The sequence below is a fragment of the Amphiura filiformis genome, unplaced genomic scaffold (genome assembly GCF_039555335.1).
Source record: "Amphiura filiformis unplaced genomic scaffold, Afil_fr2py scaffold_267, whole genome shotgun sequence".
Classification (NCBI taxonomy): Eukaryota; Metazoa; Echinodermata; class Ophiuroidea; order Amphilepidida; family Amphiuridae; genus Amphiura; species Amphiura filiformis.
In genome coordinates this window covers 1-24,292 of record NW_027305731.1, presented here as the reverse complement: position 1 = coordinate 24,292, position 24,292 = coordinate 1, and the positions used below count along the sequence as shown (strand labels likewise).

General features: G+C 36.1%; 1 protein-coding gene across 1 annotated transcript; it reads right to left on the bottom strand.

Annotated features, from left to right (window-relative positions):
• Positions 1–1,360: 1,360 nt before the first annotated feature.
• Positions 1,361–24,286, bottom strand: LOC140145434 (uncharacterized; the record flags this gene model as incomplete). Its single annotated transcript, XM_072167150.1, has 7 exons — positions 24,184–24,286; positions 22,690–22,737; positions 22,519–22,560; positions 17,465–17,521; positions 16,536–16,627; positions 15,174–15,351; positions 1,361–1,472 (listed from the first exon to the last, which is right to left on the bottom strand). Coding segments are annotated over exons 2-7 (524 nt in total), but the record flags the coding sequence as incomplete, so codon positions are not given.
• Between the last annotated feature and the right edge of the window lie 6 nt (positions 24,287–24,292).

Below are 24,292 nucleotides of genomic sequence, written 5' to 3'. Positions count from 1 at the left end.
GAACTGCCCCAAGTGGAACAGTGGAACAGGGAAAAATGTAATAGTATAATATAGTAATACCATAATACCAGTACCAACGTATATAAAGATATTAGAATGAGAAGTGCCCCAAGTGGAACAGTGGAACAGGGAAAATGTAATAGTATAATATAGTAATACCATAATACCAGTACCAACCTATATAAAGATATTAGAGTGAGAGTGTCCCAAGTGGAACAGTGGAACAGGGAAAAATGTAATAGTATAATATAGTAATACCAGTACCAACCTATATAAAGATATTAGAGTGAGAAGTGGCCCAAGTGGAACAGTGGAACAGGGAAAAATGTAATAGTATAATATAGTAATACCAGTACCAACCTATATAAAGATATTAGAGTGAGAAGTGGCCCAAGTGGAACAGTGGAACAGGGAAAAATGTAATAGTATAATATAGTAATACCAGTACCAACCTATATAAAGATATTAGAGTGAGAAGTGGCCCAAGTGGAACAGTGGAACAGGGAAAAATCTAATAGTATAATATAGTAATACCATAATACCAGTACCAACCTATATAAAGATATTAGAGTGAGAGTGTCCCAAGTGGAACAGTGGAACAGGAAAAAATGTAATAGTATAATATAGTAATACCAGTACCAACCTATATAAAGATATTAGAGTGAGAAGTGGCCCAAGTGGAACAGTGGAACAGGGAAAAATGTAATAGTATAATATAGTAATACCAGTACCAACCTATATAAAGATATTAGAGTGAGAAGTGCCCCAAGTGGAACAGTGGAACAGGGACAAATGTAATAGTATAATATAGTAATACCAGTACCAACCTATATAAAGATATTAGAGTGAGAAGTGCCCCAAGTGGAACAGTGGAACAGGGAAAAATCTAATAGTATAATATAGTAATACCATAATACCAGTACCAACCTATATAAAGATATTAGAGTGAGAGTGTCCCAAGTGGAACAGTGGAACAGGGAAAAATGTAATAGTATAATATAGTAATACTACCAACCTATATAAAGATATTAGAGTGTTTCATCCTCTACTAAAGATGTTAGAGTGAGACCCGTTATATAGTTATCTTTTGGGGGGTTATTGTAACACTTTTAAGTGATGGGTTAGTAACAATTTCTGCCTATATCTAATTGTTTCTGCCACGGACTATATATATGATTTTCTAGTACATTATTTCGTGAGTCCTTACTTGAAGGTAGAACCAAGAAAACCACAAACAAAAAATAACATATTTGAATTCATAGGACCAATAAGAAGCGTAAAATATAGCGACCGAGAATAGACATAACGTTTATTAACTTTTTTTAAAAGTTAAAAGTTAAAACTTAAGTCTTTAAACTACCTTCGTTTAGCTGCAAATATCAACAGGGCAATCGCAATAGCTGCCAGCAGAACACCAACAGATATTCCTACAATTAGAAACAGGTTGGTAGAAGTGGTTGCATCAGGAACATCTACAGGAGGAAAGGTAAGATTGATTACTAAAACATTTATGAAAACCTTGAAAACGGGCATGCACATGCATGATTGTAGTAAAAGTGTGAAAAACATTCTTCATATTTGAGGAAATTAATGCGAATTCCAGGAGCTGACCCAGCAAATGTAAGACATTTTTGTCGAGTTGTATAAAGGTCATGAAACTTTTAAAACCTGTTTGTATGAAAACAAACTACAACTACATTTTTAAAATATTGTCAAAATGTTATTTTAAAATATGTTGGCAAAATGTTTTGCCAAATATTTCTGTACGTCAGAATTTTGGAATAAGCTTTTAAAAAAATGTTTCTGAATGTTATGGAAACTCTTTATACCCTTTGTATAATCCGACATTTAAACGTTTTAGCAACCTTTTCTAACATTTTATTTCGCGATGTCGAAACCATTTTGTGTTTGCTGGGTATCCATTTTTTTTTTTTTTTTTCAATTTGTTTTCGAAATTGGCCGACCCATATGTTTTCATGGTGGGCATTTTATGGGAAACTGAAAGGGTTCTCCTCCCACTCAGGATCAGAAACTTTTGCAGTTAAGGGGGTTAAAATCCAGGCCACAGCCCCTCCTGGAGCCGGCCCTGCTACTTCAACCAAAAACGGCGAAAAGGAAGGGCGGCAAAACCAGTTATATTAAAGCAAAAAGGGCGTAAAACAGTTATTAAAGAAAAAAGGGTGTAAAATTGTATAAAATGTTTGAAAAGTGTTTATTATCCTTTTTTTATATGCCTTGTTTATTATCCTTTTTTTTCTTGCTCTTCACTTTTTCAAACTATCGATAAAAAATTGGATCAACCTGTTCGGGATGTTGAAGGGGACGGCAAAATTGCACCTTTTTGCCGGGGTATGAGCGGCCACAGAACGCCACTGATTATTATCATTTATTATTGCTGTCCGGATTGTTTATGGAGAGAAGTGGGTGCAGATAAGGGGGTTATAATTCAGGCTACGTCCCCTCCTGGAGCCGCCCTGCTACTTCAACCAAATCCTAACAAGTTCCCATTTGATTAATGTATTTTTGTTCCTCTCGCAGGATTAACTGAAATATGTGAAATTGTAAGTGGATGAGTGAAGATCTAAAAGATAACGTCTCAGTGAAAATGTCAGTATGGGTCAGTAGGAATTAAATTACGTGTACCCCTTTGCAAGAAACAATTACTAATTGTCAGCGTGGTTCTATGGGGTTAAAATAACGTGTACCTCTTTGCAACTAGACTGGTTCTATATTGGAAATATGTGCTTATTTAAGCATCAAGCGGCAAATTCGCGTAAAAGTTGACAACCATTCGGGTAAGCTGAATTCAAATATGTTTGTCAAGCCGGACGGCGAAAAGGAAGGGCGGCAAAAACAGTTATATTGAAGCAAAAAGGGCGTAAAAACAGTTATTAAAGAAAACGGGTGTAAAATTGTAAGAAATGTTTGAAAAGTGTTTATTATCCATTTTTTTTTTTTTTTTTGCTCTTCGCTTTTTCAAACCATCGATAAAAAATGGATCAACCTTCTCGGGATGTTGAAGGGGCGGCAAAATTGCACCTTTTCACCAAACCCCCGGCCGGGGTAGGAGCGGCCACGGAACGCCACTGATTATTATCGATTATTATCGCTGTCCGGAATGTTCATGGAGAGAAGTGGGTGAATTAGAAGTCATACTATATTTATCTTAGCAACAATAATAAAGAAAAAACCTTTTGAACAAAACCAAACAAAACTTTTACGCATTATCAGGCCTATCACGGTCGATAGGGATCATCCAAATTATGATTGTTGATCCTCACTTCCAGTTGAATGTATCCCAACTGTAGATTGTGTATTTTCAGTCTGGAGAGGATCATACACGTCATACATCCAACCGGAAGTAAGGATCAATAATCATCATTCTGATGAAGCCTGTCGACCATGATAGGTAAAACCGTCATTAGTGAGTAAAAGTTTTGGTTTTGTTCAGAAGAATATTTTCTTACTGTATATCAACAAACCTGATTTAAAGCCATAATGTACGATCTTATAATATGAAATTGGTTAATATTTTTTAAACCTGATTATTTTTTACATATTTGTAATGTTTACACATGTCCAAATTTGCACCTACATGGAATCGGCCAAATTTGTTTTCTTTGTAGGTCAACAGAGCAAAGTTCGACATATTATCATAATTTAAAAATTATGATAATATGTCCTCCCATAGAACTGCATGTTAAATGGCCAAAATAACCAGTGGGGTTTCTTTCACTTTACCATGTTATTTCAACTTAAAATGGACAGCAACCCTTCCCGGTAGTTATTACTAATATTATTTCAACATTTTGAATAAAGAATAACAAAATTAAAATTTGACGGAAATCGTACATTAGGGCTTTAAGGAGAAAATTATGTCTAACCGATAGATAAAATGTTTATTGAACGTACGCGAAGCGAGCTAAAATTAAACTTTTAAGAACTAGTAATAGTATTATTTATTAGGTGAGGTTGGGTGGTGTCCGAGACTAGAGATAATTCATATCACCCCAATCCAAGCCTAATAACGAATTTATATCATACTGAAACACGTACAAAAACAAAGCCAAAACACATGTCACGATGTGAAGAAAAACAGTAAATATAATTCAGAAAATTGCAATCGAACATTCTCAAAAACATTATCTTTTATGTTTATACTGCACTGTGTTAAAGACGTTCAAGGGTGCCGAATTTAAGAGAACAAAAATCTCTTGAAACAAGCGGTGCTTAGATCGTCATTATTTGATTCACAATTTTAGATGAATTATTTTTTGAACATTTGGCATAATAGAGGTTATCCACTTTACTCATGTGTGGCTTCTGACAAAGGGCGCTGGTTCCCGTATAGACGAATCCAAATACACGCATTCCTACACCTGACTAGCAGCCTTTAGTTGGGTAGCCGTCTACAATGCACTCAAAATGTGAAATGATTCGGCCTTGGCGGAAATTTTAAACTGCATTCCATCACCCGTTTTACACCTTCCGCGAAAACACAGGTAGACAAAAGAATAACACAATACAGTTCCTTCGACAAAACACACAGCATGGTCTATTCGTTGTTGAAGTGACATAATAATCGGATTAACTATACGCGGTATCTATGCATTGATGTACTTGCGAACAAAAGGACTATGTATATGAATAGATGCGACGGGATTACCTGCGGAATTATCTCCATTATATATATTATTAGCTATTATTCTATTAACCCTCCTCGTCCTTGCATCTTCTCTAGGTGTTAGGCGGCTTTTATTTGCACAATCGGACGCTCAAAACACCAGGTTGGGGCTAGCGGCTACCCAAAGATGTCCGACCAAATCCTGACCATGACTTGGCTACTTGGATTCGTATATAGAGGAATCCAAATTCACGCATTCCTACACCTGACTAGCAGCCTTTAGTTGGGTAGCCGTCAGCTACAATGCACTCAAAATGTGAAATGATTCGGCCTTGGCGGACATTTCAAACTGCATTCCATCACCCGTTTTACACCTTCCGCGAAAACACAGGCAGAAAAAAGAATAACACAATACAGTTCCCTTCGACAAAACACACAGCATGGTCTATTCGCTGTTGAAGTGACATAATAATCGGATTAACTACACGCGGTATCTATGCATTGATGTACTTGCGAACAAAAGGAATATGTATGAATAGATGCGACGGGATTACCTGCGGAATTATTTCCATTATTTATATTATTAGCTATTATTCTATTAACCCTCTTCGTCCTTGCATCTTCTCTAGGTGTTAAGCGGCTTTTATTTGCACAATTGGACGCTCAAAACACCAGGTTGGTGCTAGCGGCTACCCAAAGATGTCCGACCAAATCCTGACCATGACTTGGCTCCTTGGATTCGTCTATAGTAGTATTCCTCATTCAAACCAATTCAATGCACGACATTTCAAACTTATTCATTGCATTTCCAAGTACACAGCCAACTCCACGGCCCAGTGCACAGAGAAATCATGGTTGGGCGCGCTATGGTTTTCCTATGGAACATCTGACATGACACTTTCATATTCGTCCAAATAACAACTTAACATAAATAAAATTAAAGGTAACAGTGTATTTGTGAATTTAGAATATCTCTTCTTCCTGATTCTGCAAAAAAAATTTTAAAAATATTATTTAAAACACACGTCATTCTTTCAAATGATACTTTGCTCAATAAGCCCAAGTCCAACACCTGAAAATCCCGACCAATTATAGATCATAACTAGAGACAATGAGAAAATGTCAATCAAGCGAGGTTATAGGCAAAAATAATAACTATGAACTGTCAGTCAAATGTACGTCTTTGAATTTTTCATAAAAATTAATTTAAAACACCGTCATCAGACGATTTTGTATTACATGCTTCTCAGCATCAGGGAAGCTGATCGGGCGCCAAATGGGCGAGTGTGTAAACACCCAAAGCCAGAGGCTCGTGCAGTTGTTTAGCCAGGATTTTGGTGTGAGAGGGCAAAGCCAAATTTTCGATCCTCATTTTTGTCCAACTTTTAGTCATTTTAAAGACACTTTACTCTTTGGCGTCGCCATTTTATCCCTGATATATATATTTTTCTATATTGGGGGGGCTACACCACTGGGCTCGTGGAAAAACTTGCGAATGCTCAAGGACTCTATTTTTATTTTGTTATACATGATGCAGTCACGGTCCATGGCAAAGGCGATTCGACCTTTGTGGCATTAATCCCAGTCAACAGGAAATTAATCCAGTAAATCGATTTAGTAAAGCAAATAACCGAGTAGCAAATACTTAGGGTCTTTTTATCTTTTCAGTTTCCGTAACTCTATTGTTCAGATACGAAAACGCAAGGGATTCAGTAAGTTTACTGTAATCTGACTTCATTGTTAACTCTGAAGTACCAATCAGCTTATTTCAATAGAGGTAATTGCCTGTGTCAATAAAGCCCATAAAGGCTGGAGATAAATGAACACCGGTGTACGACCGCTGTTTTAATGGTCTAGCGCCCTCTCGTGTTTGACAGTGATAAATTGATTCACATAATTATAACAAAATGCAAATCCGAATGAAAAGGTCCACTTTTTTCTGTAAAAACGTTGAAAATAAGCCCTTCAGTCACAAAAGGTCCGCTTATGAGCCTGTCGCGCCCCGTTGCACTTGTGCAGGGCCACAGTGTCGCCCTTCCCTCGTATCAATGTCTATCTCCCTATTTTGCTTCCTCCTGCCCCCCCCCCATGATCAGGCTCCCCACTCCCTCCCCGGTCCCTACTCTCTCCTCTCGAGCTTTCTCTTTCTAGCCTTTCCGTCTCTTCCTCTCCTCTCTTTCTTCCTCACCCCCTCCCACTCTCGCTTGTTTAGTCTCAACTTAAGTATCTCCCTCCCTCCCTCCCTAGTCCCTCCCCCTCGCGAAATTTATCAGTATGATCCATGACTAAAAATAAGCTCTGCAAAAATAAACATTTAAAATAAACCCGAGTCTTGCATATATAGGCCCAACCAATTATCAGATTAGCTTGCCATGAATAGAATACATTATCTTTGCTCCAATGCGAATTCTTTTGTATTGCATTTCAATATAAAACATGATTACCAAATCACCACTTGTACGCGCCACATTGGGAGATATTTGACTATTTTAGACGCTCGTTTCATCGCCAATATGAAAGACTCATTGCTTATAACTTGGCAACATGGTCAGTATATATTTCAATGCAAGACTTTTTTACGATCCACTTACGTCTAGGCGTAAGTACATATACACCAAACACAAGTCAATTGAAGCCGTACAATTTACCGCGAATTTAGGACCGTAAAATTTAGACTCTTCTTTTGTCTAGATTGGCACCCAACCGCACATCTCAAGGTTTTATGTAAAAAATCAATATAACTTACCAAAACGAAAACTGAAATTCACGAGCTTCAAATTTTCAGTAACTAACAAAAGGCTAGAATAAAAGATTGGTCATACCTGGGAGACTACCACTTCAGAATAACAATGACTTACAAAAACTATTACGGATACGGAAACAGAAACTGAAAAGATAAAACGACGGTTAGTAACCAATGTTAGGCAGAGATACGGGCAGTCCCAACGCACTGAAGGGTCTATTGTTCTATTGTACCATGCGAGTTGCTGGTTTACAAATTATCCTCAGTTGAGCAAGCATGAATAATACGTTGATCAATAGACCCTAGTACAAATCCAAGCACAGTTACAACACTGCGCTTGGCTTGTCTTGTACATTGCGAAATGAACCTACATGTTTGCTAGTATAATGACAGACTCTAGAAATGCCAACATAAATCTTCAAAGAACATCATCTTAAGAATTATTTCAGTATCGAAATCAGTAGGAATACCAAGCGTACGCTGTACACTTTCCAGAAAAAATATAATTTTGTTTGTTCTAGCATTCTGTATCTCCAAAAAATTATCACATTTTGTCTCCAAAATCCTATGTAAATGATTCTCGATGCTACACAGAAATTATTTTCGACAAAGGATAGACATTTTACACAATTTGTCATAACTTAAAGAGATATTGGAATACTTTGATGTTTTTTTGATACACTTATTTTGTCGCCAAAAAGAGCTGGATTCCCTATGACTTCAAGATATTGTTATCCACCCATCACCCCCAATGTTGAAATCCCAATCTCTGTGACTGAATTAATATTTAAGTTTGCTTGAAGGGCATTTTCAAGCGGGGGGAGGGGGGGGCTGGGGTTATGTGATTTTGTTTGATTCAATAGGGGGGGTTACGTGAAATTGATTCATCGCAATAGGGGGGTTAGGTATTTTTCACCCATAAAGTTCAACATTCTCCCGGCCCCCCTCCCGCATTAATAATGAGCGGTCCCTAAAGGGATTTTTATTTAAAATGTTTAAAAGCGAGAAATTATTATCTCCCCTGTTTTAATTACGCTCCGCCGTGCCTGGGTGATGGGCATCATGGGCTGCTCTGACCAAAATAATAAGGCACTTCAATAATCAATAATCAGTCCCGTGACGGCCTCCACTAACTAGCTACTAACTTGGGTTTATGGGCGCTGATATTTCATGTTCACTGTCACTTATTTATCAGAAAAGTGCGACCCTTTGTCAATCACCTACAGTACCCAATTTCGGCATACTATATAAGAAACTCATCATGATGATTGCCAGAGAATAGTTAAAATGTAGCTTTTACCGGTTTTTTGTGGCATCCTTCAGAAATGAGCGGTCCGATACCAATATTTTCGGTCAAATCTCCATTCAATTAACACGGGGAGTTGGCTAGCTATGCCTTGCCCTCACTCATATTTTACAAAAGCGCGACCATTTCTGAACATCTAACCTAGCTGTAATTTTAGGTCATGTTAGAGAAATATATTTGCTAGAAGTTTGGAGAATAAATTAAATATTGGCTGGTTATTTTTCCCACAGTGATGTTAACTAGGCAAGTGTCCATTCTTCCAACATACATCATTTGTAGAGGTCACGCGTCAATGGTGAGAGCACTGTGTATTGTGTATAGGAAAACGGACAGTAACTGCAGCATGACCCAATGACCCCCTTTTTTTAAACATCATTTTATACCGATAGGCCTCTACTTCCCGATGCCGGTAGGGACATGCCCAACTCATCTAAAATTGATTACAGCCCATCCCGTATTTTGTACCTGATTTTGTTTAAATTCATCATTAATTGAGTTGCTTATACCATGGAAGTTAAAGTGCCCATGTTTATAGGCCTATACGTAAAATAAGACAGTGATCCCAGCGAAAGTGTAAAAAATAAAATTGCGTAGGCCTATAAATTGCTTAAAAGTTAAGAAAACGTCATTAAAATTGTCATTGGGTATTTTTGAAATGAAAACTTGCCCCCCAAAAAAGAGAGAGAGGAAAACAGCAGTATTGAGTAAGTTGAAGCCCCATTCAACCAAGTAGGCCGACTTAAGTTCTCTATTTAATTACAGATATCACAATTTCGTGTTAAATGTCCTATATTTTGTCTCAAAATTATACAGCTTTCGGCTTAAACCACCAACAGGCTATATAATAGCACATCTATGCTCACTAACATAAAAAACTGAACTGTGATGACTATCACTGACTATGAGCAAATCGTTGAATAGGCCTTTAAGAGGAATATTATGAAACTATCATTATAATTCATGTAGCCTAACAAATACAAAAAAGTAGGGTGTCCATTTTAAAAGCTATATGAAAGATGTTGGTGGTTTTAATTCGAAACGTTTGAAAATGGCGTATAGCATGTTTTGTAACTGAATTCAGTCTTCAAATGAAAACATAACTTATATGCCATCATTTGAAAATATTTAAATATGCCGAAGTCGAAATGTCCAATATCATATTTTCCAATTTGAACATGTTGAAATAAATACCAAACCCACAATTACATAACAAAATCCTGCATTGTTATAGGCCTGAAGTTTTAGTTTTTCTTAAATCTGATTTTTTTGAAATATTTTGAACAGCATAGCTAAAAACTAGCTTCAGTAATATTTTTATTAATTTTCAAAAACTAGATATAAATGTTTAGCCAATGTGTGTTTTTTTTTGTTTTGTTTTTTTAATTTCATCAACTTTGAGAAAATTCACCAAAAAAATATTTAAAAAAACACCATTTAATATCTAAAAACCATTATCTAATTTTTGAAAATTAATTTTAAAAAAGATACTGACGAATTGATTTTTGTTATGTTATCCAAAAATATACACTACATAGTTTCAAGAGTACCGAAAAACTCATCTGTACCGATTGCAGCTGTAAGCCTCTTTGTTTGTTCTTTCATGATTCAGGTATTCTGTTTTGTATATATTTAATATTTTTGTAAAGTGCTTGATAATGTTGATCAGCTTCTGGAAATGCGCCATAGTAAGTGCTTTTAATTAATATTATTATTAATATTCGAGTTCAGCATGCCCGAATTAACAAAATTAAGTTGGTTGCCAGCTTTTACGCATTGGGTGTAAAGTCGATATGGTAATGTGATTTTATGCTAATCGCGCTAGCTCACTAAAGCGAGCTTCAGACTCCATATTGTACGTACAATATTGTATGTACAATACTTTTCGTGACGTCAAAAAGTATTACACGTGCAATAAATATACGTGCCACGACGAGTTGAATCAGATTAAATAGAGAGCTTGCGAAATGGCGTTACTTTAACTTTAACTTTAACGTCTAGAAGGATTATAGAGATTATGTATTCAAAACCAAGGTGGTTTTGAATACATAATCCTCTATAATCCTCTAGACGTTAAAGTTAAAGTTAAAGTAACGTCATTTCGCAAGCTCTCTAATAACGCGCTATAACCCTGACGGTTCATTGTTTTGCTAAATCCAAGCGAGGTCACCAGAAAATCTATGCAAGAGAAATTTCTACTGCTGCTGATGAAAAATCCCAGAGTGCGTTTGGAGGTTTTTTCTGCACTTTACCAGTAGGCCTAATAAATTCATAAAAAAATATAAATCAAATAAAGATTTAGGGCGAATGTTTTTACTCACTGCTCATCTGATCCACTTTCCCAGGAAACTAAATACCGATACTTTTCCCTGACTTTCCAGACATAATTATGAGTATACATCAAATTTAATGTTTACAAAACAATCAAATATATATACATTCGTTTGCATTTTGTACATCAATATTAATATTAATAATGTACAAACATCAAAAAAAAGGGGGCCTAAGAGTATGTATATTTTAAATCATATACTAATTCCGCCATGACCAAACATATTTTATATATATGAAATCGTGTAATAGAAACCCAAATTCCAATCAAAAATAAAAACAAATTTGTTATCAAATACACTAGGCCTATACATTGTATTACAGGAATTTAATAGATGGTGCATTTTAATAAATAAATAGACTAACACGGGTAATGGACGAGAAATATTTGACAATACCGGATTTACCAGAGAGCCAGTGGATAAAGAAATTAATTAAAATTAAAACAAATTAAATGAGAAAATGAAAGCAAGGACATTTGGTGAAGTATTGTTTTAGAATTCGAAGGAGTCCTAAATGTTATCCTGGCCCAGGACACTGATTAATGTAAATTCAACCCATAGTTATTTTATCTACTTTTGCCAGCATTCAATCTGTTCAATGTGATTTATGCCTATTTTTAATAAAATTCCGAAATCTGACGTATCAACGTTGTATCGTGCACAAATTATGATTCGAGACTATTTCATTTGACACGGTTGTAATGATTTCAAAAGATCGGTCCTATAATAGATCGATTAGAGAATTACAGCAAGAGGCTTTGAGGATGCCGTAATCCTCTTGACAATCAACCAATCAGAGAGACACATTTCAGAAATATATTCGTAGATTTGAAACTCTTTCAACTTTGAAATATGTGATGCGATGAAGCAAAATCAGTCGGAACTCGGAAATATTTAATTTTCAGTTTCTTATAGAATAGTAAAAAGCATTAACAAAGCTGTATTTTGCAGAAAACCCCATTGAAATTGAACAACCAGTTCCGAAGATATGAGCAATTAAAGAGTTTCCAAAACAAGAGGAAACAAAAGGAAATATTTCCTTTGTTTGGCTATAACTCAAAATCAATATTTCCGAGTTCCGACTGATTTTGCTTGATCGCATCACATATATATTTCAAGTAATCTCGTTTCACATTTAGCAGCAATTTGGCTTGCAATAAAGACACGAAGGGGCGGTAATGCTAATATACGATTTCAGTCAAATATTGGTGCAAATGTACAATTTCGGTCAACTATTTGGCTATCCTTTGCCCAAAATTATGAAATGTTTATTAGTAACAACAACTCTTAGGAGGGTTTTCGAGTAATTAGCGAAATAATGAGGTAAAAGAAAAGAAAACCCACTTACAATTTTGGACGATTAACTGTGGTGTTCTAGGGGAATTAAAATATCACAATTATCATGTTTAATTCAAAATCGTTGTCCTACAAGCACATGTTAAATGGCTCGATTCATATTAGGTATAAGTTGGGACATTGTCAGATTGTGTGAACATTACAAATACAAACAATAAGGTTGAAAAAAGTCATTTAAAAATGATTTTAAAACATCGTCTATTTTGTAGCTTTATGACACTGAATAGACCAAATATCTGCCTCAAAAAAAAAAAAAATGTTTTCCATGCTGATTTTGTTTTTGTAACAAGTACCGTATGTCATTTCAAAAAGAAAGAAAAAAAGGTGGATATTACTTTTTTAAAACTCAACGCATTACTATTAATACGCCTATAATTAATGAAAAAGTATAGAAGGCGTTGCATCCGTTTCTGATGAGGGGGAGGGGAACAAGCCGTTTTCGGCAGTTTTCCTATGGGATTTTCTAAAATTTCAGATCAATGGGGGGGGGGGGGGCTTCCGTACCCCTATAACGCTACGGTTACTGCATTAACACGTTTATGGATGTATTGTGATGATCATAAGTAGGCCTATAACATACACCATCATAACATGCCTCAACGATATCAATATGTAAAAAGGTGTTGCAAATTCATAACACAGCGTGTTATAATGTAACGAATGCTATGCCAAAACTTAAAAAAATAACAAAAATATCAGTATCAATAAAATCAGAACCAGAATAAATACATAGGCCTACAAATAATACTTTTAAACTGACTAAATAAATATATGACTAAATATCAGTATAAATGAATCTCTAAATCAATTAATCAATCAGTAATCAATCAATCACTCAATAAATAAATAAATAAATAAATAAATAAATAAATAAATAAATAAATAAATAAATAAATAAATAAATAAATAAATAAATAAACAAATAGGCCTAAATAGATAAATCTATAAATAAATAAATAAATAAGAACTGAATGTGCCATTTATATTATTATTACAATTTTAATATGATTAATATTAGTATTAATATTATTAACTTTAAAAAGGTGCCCATTGATATAATAATTCAAGTACAGTTGAATACAAGAAGACATTAAAAGATGTTCATCATTCCGTGCACTCACTAAATTTACCACTCTTAGAAATTTGGCAACTCCGTATCAATTAAGCAACCAATGATTGTAGCAAAATATATATTTTTCCGGTACATACTATTTATTGCACGTGTAATACTTTTTGACGTCACGAAAAGTATTGTACATACAATATTGTACGTACAATACGGAGTCTGAAGCGCGCTTTATGCGTTGAGATTGGCTAGTCGAGTTCATCCTCTGAAGCGCTAGAGTAAACTGTGCAATGTGGACCATTGAATAAGTTTCTTATGACCTCGGAGTTACCTGCATGACTTTGGCGGGCTATTTTGAAACAGTCATGGTTGCACATGTAGGTACTTCTTTTGAAAGTCCTAAACAAGGTATAGCAGTCGTTGATAGGATATGCAGCTTATAGAACACGGATAACCTCTATTCAGTTGAATATTGTAAACAATTGGTGAAATAAGAGTTGATTTACGACGCAAGCGAATGGCTTTTCCACTTTTGTTTTCATCAAGTTAAATGAATTGCGTATATGTAGTACCTTAGTAAACAAATACCATAGATTAATAACACACATATTGGAATATCCCATGCGTACTTCAATTCAGCTGACGCCGGTACAGTGTTCAGACTGGGCAACATCGCTCATATTACGCACGAATTCTCTTTCGCTCTTTTCGAGTTCACTCACGCACCCCTTGCTTAGCGCAGACCCCCCCCGCAACATGCCCATATTCCGTATAATGAAAACCTGCCCAGAGAAACGACTTAAGGGTAGACGAGGTATTGTTGGTCGAAGCAACCTAAAAATCGATTTTCATCATCTAGATCAATATATTATTGAAAAATAACACCTTGATGTTTTGCAAAAGTTCATTCTACAAATCGTATACTTTGCAAAGTTGCTTAATTTATTGTTGTTAATGAGTTATGTACGTTTTACAAAAGTGTTGTTGTTTCTGCCCTCTTTACAACGCAACTCAAGAACCGCGGCACATATAAAAGTATATCTGTGATATTTTAATTCTTCTACACACTCGCTATGAAATGAGCAATGCGATTTTTGCCCAAGCTGACTACCATTCGCAAGATGTTGTGAACTACCAAATCGCAACACTTTAAAATAGTGTCAAACCTTAATAACACACATATTGGAATATCCCATGCATATGCGTACTTCCAGCTGACGCCGGTACAGTGTTCAGACTGGGCAACATCGCTCATATTACGCGCGAATTCTCTTTCGCTCTTTTTGTCTTTTTGAGTTCACTGACGCACCCCTTGCTTAGCGCAGACCCCCCCGGCAACATGCCCATATTCCGCGGTATACGGTATATATCTAGTCAGTATAATGAAAAACTGCCCAGAGAAACGACTTTAAATAATGGTATGATAATTACAGTTGCACTGGTGTAGGCAACGTGAATTTTACCCCCACCACCACCTAAGTTTTGATCCCATTTTTGTGATGTCCTTTTTTTTTATACCCCTCCACTATTTTTCAACTCAACGTCATGTTGGATTTTAGAGTGGCAGATTCGAATCGCGCGTGCTAACATAATTCCACGAGGCGTGTACACACGCGTTGAAGAACGATTTGTCCGTACGCTGACGACGCAACTAAGTAAACGAACTGATTGGAATATACCACTTCGAAATTCAACATGGTGTTACTCTCAACTTGAGATGAGATACACTATAATCAGTGATAATATACCTGGCGTAGTGATATCGATGGTGCCCAGATCAACTAATATCGCTTCTTGGGTGTAAGCTTCAACCCATATTCTGTACAAAGTGCCATGTAAAAGATTCGTGATAACAATACTGGTTTGGTTTCCCTCCACAAAGATTACAGAACTGTCAGTGTTATTATCCCTAACTTGGTAAAACACCTGCAATGTTTCATAAGAGAGAAAGAGAGAGGGGGGGGAGAGAGAGGGGAGAGAGAGCGAGAGACACAGAGGGAGGGAGGGAGGGAGGGAGAGAGAGAGAGAGAGCACTGTAATAAGTAACGTAGCTAGGGGTTGTGGTACCCAGCGACAAGGATACAGCCCACCCCCCCATTCCTGAGACAATTACACGCAGAGCTCGCGGCCATTTTGCACAAATACCAAATGGGAAAATATCAAAACGGTCTTTCAACAACTCTTCCTATACCTTTGTACAGGCGCCAATCGTTGTTCATCCGTTTTGAATCCACACTTTACCAGTAGCGTATATGCGAACGCAAATTAATGGAAGCGCGTATACGGTATACCATGATGTATATTGAACGAAGCGGCTAAACATTGCCCTTTTATTCTGTAGTTCTTTTGCTGCTGTCAACAGGAAACCATCCATCTTCTTGTGACATGTGTGATGTTGAGTGCCCGGGTTAAGTGGCAATAACTAAATTGGACATTCCTCATGAAATAATCATCTGATTTTTTTCGTTGTTGAAAGGGATACAATCACGTTTCACCGTTGTTCATCACCGATTAACAACTCGCATCTGGCGCGTCTGCGAGGTTTACTTCGCTCCGAGTCAGGCAGAAGCTGCCCTCACGAAGTAAACCACGCACATGACACGGACGCATCGTTGTTAATCGGTGATGAACAACAGTGAAACATGATTGAATCCCCTTCAACAACGAACACAAGCTAAAGATCGTGCAATTCACAGGATTATTTCATGGGGAATGTCGATCCATTTTAGTCATTGCCGCTCAACCCGAGCACAGAATAAAAGACAATGTTTAGCCGCTTTCTCCAAAATAATGAAAACAACGTGTAGCGCACACAAGTTCCAGGCATGGCAAATTTTACGCGCTTACGCTTAACGCGTATATATAGGCGAATCCATTAACTTGCGATCGTATACACGCTAAATAAGTGTGGATTTATGATGGATTGATAATGATTGGCTCATATACAAAGGTATATAGGAAGAGCTGTTGAATGCCTAATTCAAAAACTATTTATTTACTAGCAGATATTGAGATATCCTACAGAAAACTACTAAGAGAGCTAAAGTTTGGCGCCCATGCATCTTTTCAAATAATGGTACTGTTTTAGTTTTGTAAATAACATTACTTACCCGATATTGGGATATATAATCATTAGTTGATCGGAATGGTTCCCAGTTGATTTCAATTTCATTTGTTTCAACGCGTACAGTTGTAAGAACACCTTGCGAGAAAATGGGAAAAGTAGATTCAGTTATTTAAGGGGGTACTACACCCCTGGCCAATTTTGTGTCTATTTTTGCATTTTTCTCAAAAATTATAGCGCATTGGTGACAAGTAATATATGTATATAATAGGGGCAAGGACTACAACTACTGCACTAGAAAATTTATTTCAGCACAGACAACAGTTGTGGAGTTACAGTCAAAAATGAGGGAAAACAGTATTTGATCAATAAATCAATAACTACTTGACTTGAGTTGCTGAATTTTCAGTGCAGTAGTTGTAGTCCTTGCCCCTATAATATACATATCTTACTTGTCACCAATGCACTATAATTTTGAGAAAAATGCAAAAATAGGCATTAAAATTGGCTAGGGGTGTAGTAACCCCTTAACAGCAGCAATATAACTGTGACATTAACACGAATCATGTTGCCCTTCAATTAAAAAACAAAAAACAAAAACAAACAAACAAACAAACAAACAAACAAACCAAAAAAAATGTAAAAAAAATAAGTATTACAATACGTGAATAATATCATGCAGGAAGCAAAATGGCGTCTACTTCTTAAGTGGATTTAAGTAAACGAGATAGAATACATGCACTTGAATCCGCGTTGCCTTCCCTTGATCCACCTTTCTGGTTTGCATGGTTTTGGTATAGCTTATGTTATGTTAAACACAGTGTAGAGACGCCTAGCGTCGCTACTCAGCCAAATATGATGACTTGTAATGCATACATGAATATTTGTAAGGTAAGCCTTAAATACATTATCTAAACATGCTAAAGAAATCGTGGTAACATAAGACACTATGATAAATTAAGTATGCATACTAACCATTAAATTCTGAAGTTACTCCCTCCGTTGTCATTGCAAACTGACGTGATGTCACACCTGCCAAAAAAGTAATAACTGGTAAAATCGAGGGTTGAGAGTAATAAAACCTTACCTCACAAAGCTCCCTTTGTGAGTTACGACTTTCCGGTTCAAACGGTTGTTTGGTGGCATATGAAACTGAGTCATTTTATAGAAAAATTCAACAATGAGGGCGCTATTTATCGTAAATCTTGTTTGCATCTTTACAAGGGGTAGACACTTGTATAATGTATTAGAACATCAGCAAAAACACTAACAAATTACAAAGAATAATTTTCAGAAACCTTTTTATCATGAAATGTAAGGTATAACTCATAGTATTTGGCTAATTTAATTGTAAAATATATGTAAATAGCGACCTCAATTTGCACCCAAATGTACAGTTTATAGAATAAGAATTACCCCTAAAAAAGATGAATAATTTGATATAGAAACGAAAATCTATGCTACAAATTCCTACAAAATATATGTGTATATACAGGTTATTAGTGTGATAGCTGTTGATATTATTCAGGTATAGAATTGAACATTTATATAATGCTTTGTTAGAAAAATTAACAAATGATCCCATCAAACAACCGTGAATTCACAACCCTCCAAATGTTGTATGTTGGTAATTCAATACAAATGATTCCAATGGTTACTTTCTAGTTGTATGACACAACAACTATATTACTCCGGTGGCAGAGCAAGGTATAGGTTGATTTTGCCAGTAAAGTGTTTTTCTTTGTTGATTATTCTTCTATGGGTGGTGCAAAATGAGATTCCGAGGGGTAAAATTGACACTCCAGGGCAATTCGAGATATCCATGGTCAAAGTTTATACAGAGGTCAAAAGCCAAAAATTCAAACACTCTAAAAATTATTTCTCTCATTCAGAAAATATATAGTTTCACCTATCTACGACTTATCCTTTTGGAGTTATGAGCAAAAAGGTGGTCAAAGGTTAAATAGGGAACAGACAAAATGCTCTAATTTTGATGGAGATTGTTTCAAATTGTTCTAAATATGATAACTACTCTAGTAAAGAATAGTTTGGACCACCTAGAATTACATTATTTAGCAAGCATTAATACTGATTTTTTCCTCAGAAATACAATACAATACTTGCAGAAGGACGTAATTAACCTATTTCTTCTAAAATTACGAGTTTAATGTATCTATGTATACTTATTGATCAAATCGTGGAGCCCTAGGCAAGCAATTTTCTAAACTAATATGTTTTTTGTTTTTTGTGTCAGTTCCTGCAGAACTGACACCTTTAGTACAGGTTTGACGATCACGTGACAATTCGAATCATCATATCGAAATATCACGTGGGTAAAAATATCAATATCGATATCAATACTAGTCGTCAATTCAGCCCCAAACCAATTCGCCCACATGCAAATTCGAACCCTGTATATTGAAGTACAAAAAAAGTTGGCCAAAACTATTTCGTGATTTTCTCCATAACCGTTGTTTTTACACCAAATCTGTATTATTTAGATGCCTTGATGTCTTGCATTCGGTCACAAACCAATTCGTTGTACTTTGTGCACTTAACCCTCTATCTTTTAAACCAAATATCCTAAAAGAGTCGTGTGATATGTCGAACTTTTCCTCAGGTCATAAAGAACAAAAAAAGTCAGCGTTCGCGTATCTGTACGTAGCCCGGGTACGTAGCCGCAGTTATTGTGGCCCTCACAACACGGGCTTCCGGTGAGCTGCCGGTCCTAGGAAATGGAATATTACTGATAAATATATAAAGATGGCAAAATCAGTAAACCAGTTTAAGTTACAAATAAAGAAAAGTCTAATAAAAAATTACATAATATTTAGGCATTATTTAATGACCTCACCCATCCCCACCATCTCCACCCCAACTATCAATTTCTTCTGTGAACTGTGGAATGTCTATATGAAATGTTATAAATATTTATATTGCTTCTTTCTTTGCATGTTCTTCTCCTCTTTCTTTTATTTGTTAGCTTTGTGTAATTGTATGTTGTAACTTAAGGCAGTGTAAGGGGCGCTCGCTTCAGGCCTTTTGAGCATCTCCTCATTCAAATGTTGTGTCTTTTATATATATTTTGTATGTCGATTTGTATGAAAATAAAATGATGATGTATGATGATGATGATGTACATCATTTCCTACAGAGTCGTGAGATATGTCAAACTTTTCCCTTTGTCATAAGGAACAACAAAAAAAGTCAGTGGTCGCATATCTGTAGGATCATTGGTTAATAAGATATAGTCACTTTTTTTAAATTTTAAACCAAATATCTTAGAGAGTCGTGCCATATGTCAAAAAGGAACAGAAAAGTCAGTGGTCGCATATCTGTAGGATCATCGGTTAATGAGATATAGTCACTTTTTTTGTACGTTGTGCACTTAACCCCCTTGTTTTTTACTTCTGGATATCGTTTGGAGTCAAATGATTTTTCATTTTAAAGCTTATGATATATTTTCTAAACACGAAATAAAACAAAATTGACCGCCAGCCGACTTTACAGCTGTTTCGTGATGGACGGTCACATATATTCATTAACATATTAAATCGTTTATCCCTTTTGGTCGATATCGAATTGGTTTGTGGCTGACTTAGCTTGGGGCCAATGCATGAATTGGCATATGGCCAAGTCAACTGTGGACGAATTGGTTTGGGCTGAATCGACCTGATACCAGGAAATGCCGAAAAATTACGTACTTATACAAGGCAAAAAGCAACTTTTCTCGGCATTGTTGACATGGTGCCCCCGCTAAAGAAAGTTTCCTACTATAAAGACCTAACTTTTGAGATGGTTTGTACGGTTTGAAGGTGCAAAATTAACAATAAGCTTAAAATAAGACGCCGTTACCGCCGGTTCATCATCAACGACTTTGACAGATGACGTCATCAGACGCAATCTCTGTCTTGATAATATCGACATGGACTATATAGAGCACGTAGTGTGATGGACTGGAAACTTCACGCATCGATCTGAGGACAGCTTTCAAACATAAGTCTTGATAGTAATACGCTGTTTTAATTAGCCTATATCTGGTGGCAACAGCATTTTTCTACAGTCACGTGATAATGGCACCGGCCGATAATACACTGGGGAAGCCGACGGTGTCCACATCTTTTTTTTCCTTTTTCAGCTTTTTGTATTTTATCTGTACTTGGAGCTGGTGGGAGAGATAAAGCATAAAATACATTCAGGAAAAAATACAACTCGAACCAAAGATCAAGGCTCCATTTCAAATTTAAACCTAAAAAATCACTCATTTTTGAAACCGGACGTTGTTCAAATTTGCGCCAAAACTTCAGCTCTGAAATAAAATATTGGGATTTTTTCTCAGATTCCTTCATGTAGACACTTGCCAGAAGCAAATGAGCTGAAAACGGGCGAATTTTGACAATTATCTTTTGAAAATAAAGCCACAACAAGCTCAAATAAGCGGTGGACTATTTTAACCGAATTTCACTGGTACATAAATCGTGGAGTGATTTGGTGGTGCGCCCTCTGAAAAGATTTGAAGAATAGAAGGCTGACGTTGCGCCAAAACATGTGGGCCTATTTAATGATATATGAACTACCACTCATGTTCTTGTCAGCGCTACAGTGCAAAACTTCTCTTTAACATTACATTCAAATAATAATTACATTGTGAATTGGAACTGACACCAATTTTTTTCAGGAATACTTGTTTCATTTTATCTGTAAATGTTGAGTGTTTGTACTACATGTTGCTTTCATACTTACTATATAGTTGCGGCCAAACCAAGAAGACTTAACATAACATTGATACCAGATCATTACCAGTTTGAAACTATAGGTTAAATACCACTAAATAGGCCTGGGCGATACATTGAAATACGATGAGGAACTATTTGTTTTCATGGCATTCGAAAAGACTGCATTAAAATCGCTGAAATTGATCAAGTTATATAGCCAAAAAAGTACTTTTAGAGTTTGATGCTTCAAAATGGTACATTTTCTCTCATTATATGACATTTTTGATGTAATAGTACCAAAATTCATACGCACGGCTTCGGTTTTTAGTAAATAGTCGCCTTATCATATTGTAACTTTCAGCTTCGAGGGCGCACTGTCATTTTAAGGTTCAGTGCGTTAAAACAAGAAAAGTCTCAGGTCAACCTATGTTGAATTTTTGATCATTTGGCATCTAAATCATATAGTTTCACCTGATATTGGTGGCATTGAACTGTGAGAGTTCTGAATATGGGAAAATTCTACCCGAAATTAGGCATTTTCCCATTGAAACACGTGTAATACATAATTAGTGGTATTTAACCTATAGAAACACTGAATTCTATGGATCTGATATTCGTCATGGAGACTTTTCTAGCTATTTTTGCTTGCATTTCTCAATATTTAACTGTATTTGCCCTGGCAAGACAACGTGCATCTTCTTCGACTACTAAGGTATGTTTTTAGAACACGTTGAGGTAGTAACGGGTTGAGGGGGGGGGACCTGTGGCATTAGTATTGGGTTTACGGCTGGTTTCTGTGATTTCAGGGCTTCTAAATTCAACAACCTTCGCTTGCCTGCGTATACATAGAGAAAGCTTAATGATGATGAAAAATCAATGTTGATGATCATATAAACATGCCACTTTGTTAATTAGACCCACATGCACATTTTGTTGGTGATTTCCTTGCCCTAAATAACGTACATAGGCCTATACGTGTAAATACAGTATAGGCCTAGGCTAGGTATTTTGCTTAAGCTTTAAGGCGCATGTAAGGCCTATAGTCACGTGTAAAATAAAACCTAGTCTTTGTGTACACGTCCTACAGCATCCTGTGTGGCCTCACTCTATCCTAACTCAAGCCGGAACCCTAACTTGATCTATAACTCTATTTTAAACCCATATCTAATCCTCGGAAAATTCTACCCGAAATTAGGCATTTTCCCATTGAAACACGTGTAATACATAATTAGTGGTATTTAACCATAAGCGTAGGCCGATGGGCACTTCAAGAAGGACTTATAAAATATATCGTCAGGTTGTTTTTATACTTACTTTTTGCGGTGTTGATAGCAGGTGGTTTTGTCGTCATTGAATCTAGGAGAATCAAACAATACATAACTAAAACATTCATACTAGATCTTTAGCAGAGTAAAGCATGAGCGTAGGCCAATGGGCACTTCAAGAAGGACTTAAAATATATCGTCAGGTTGTTTTTATACTTACTGTTTGCGGTGTTGTGTGTAATAGCAGGTGGCTGTGTCGTCATTTTATCTAGGAGAAACAAACAATACATAACTAAAACATTGATGATAGATCTTTACCAGAGTAAAGCATGAGCATAGGCCAATGGGCACTTCAAGAATGACTTAAAATAAACATCTCAAAAAAGGTAACTAACCCCCTTAAATAATGAAAAATAATGATTGTATTACAAATCTGTAACATGTGTTGGAAGCAGAATTTATTTTTGCACATTTTGACACTCATTTGTAGCAATTGACTAAATATTGACGTCACAGCGTACATTTAAATCAATGTAGCCCAAGATTTGAAAGTTGCAGTAAATTCTATTGATTTTGCATTCAGTGTAATGGAAGGAAATCTGTGTAATGATATCTGAGTGTTTTGTATTGTAAACATTTGTATGTACGACGTAAATGCAACTTTTAAATATAGACCTCCCTACATTTAATTGACCGGTGTTTTATTGTTTTCTGGGCTATTGTATCAAATGAGGTGTCAAAATGCGCAGAAATATATTTTGCTTCCAACGCATTTTACAGATTTGCAATACAATAGCCCGTTGTTGAATAACGGTCATTATTTAAGGGGGTTAGTTAACTTTTTTAGATGTTTATATCGTCAGATTGTTTTTAAACTTACTGTTTGCGGCGTTGGGTGTAATAGCATGTGGTTGTGTCGTGTTTTTTAAGGCATTACAAAAATCAGTAATATTTGTCATTTTTAAACCTCCATTTTCTTTGTTACAGTACATTACATCACTCTTAACATTATCTGGTTTACTATTCCATATAAATTTGAAAATAATTTGCTCCACTTGTTTCATGTATTTTATTTGAGAGTGCCTTTGATTTGACAATTGTAATTCTGCCTATTGGGGTCAGGTTCCTCTGGGACCAGATATCCAAAAGTGTTTTCAACTTCGTTAATTGAGGATCAAACAGCTTAGTCGTCAACTCAAATTTCTCGGCCATATACTGCGTCTTGAAGACGACGAGCCTGTGAAAGAATATTCCCTTTATATTCCACCACATGGGAAGAGGAATCCAGGACGGCCACGCACACTGTACTTACAGTATGTCGAGCACCTCTTGGGTAATACTGAAGGGATGCTGCAGCCAAACAAAATTATTTCGCTTGCCCAAGATCGCAATCGTTGGAGAAAGCTTGGAGAAAGCTTGATGATGATTTAATCAAAATTTTCCTTTCTTTTCATACCGTTTCCGACGGTCCAAATTCGTATTCGCTTTAGCCAACACATCTTAACAACCAAAACTCACACCAAATAACTTTTATTGTATAGCCAAAATTTAAGAGTATGTTCATGGGCAATTTCAACTTAATGGCTGGTAAGATAACAGAGATGTGACGATGGAGGTAGAACTTTTTGAATGACCCTCGTAGATGTGCTCTGCGAGGACTTGGATGCCACGAACTTTGACCCATGACCTGTACATCTACAATGTATATACTTACTTTGCAGCGATATAGTCGCAACACTGACGCCTCTTTCGTTTGCAAATTGGCACGTGTAGTTTCCTGTTGTGTTGCTATTAACTTCAAGAATAAAGAGAGTCGAGTAGGT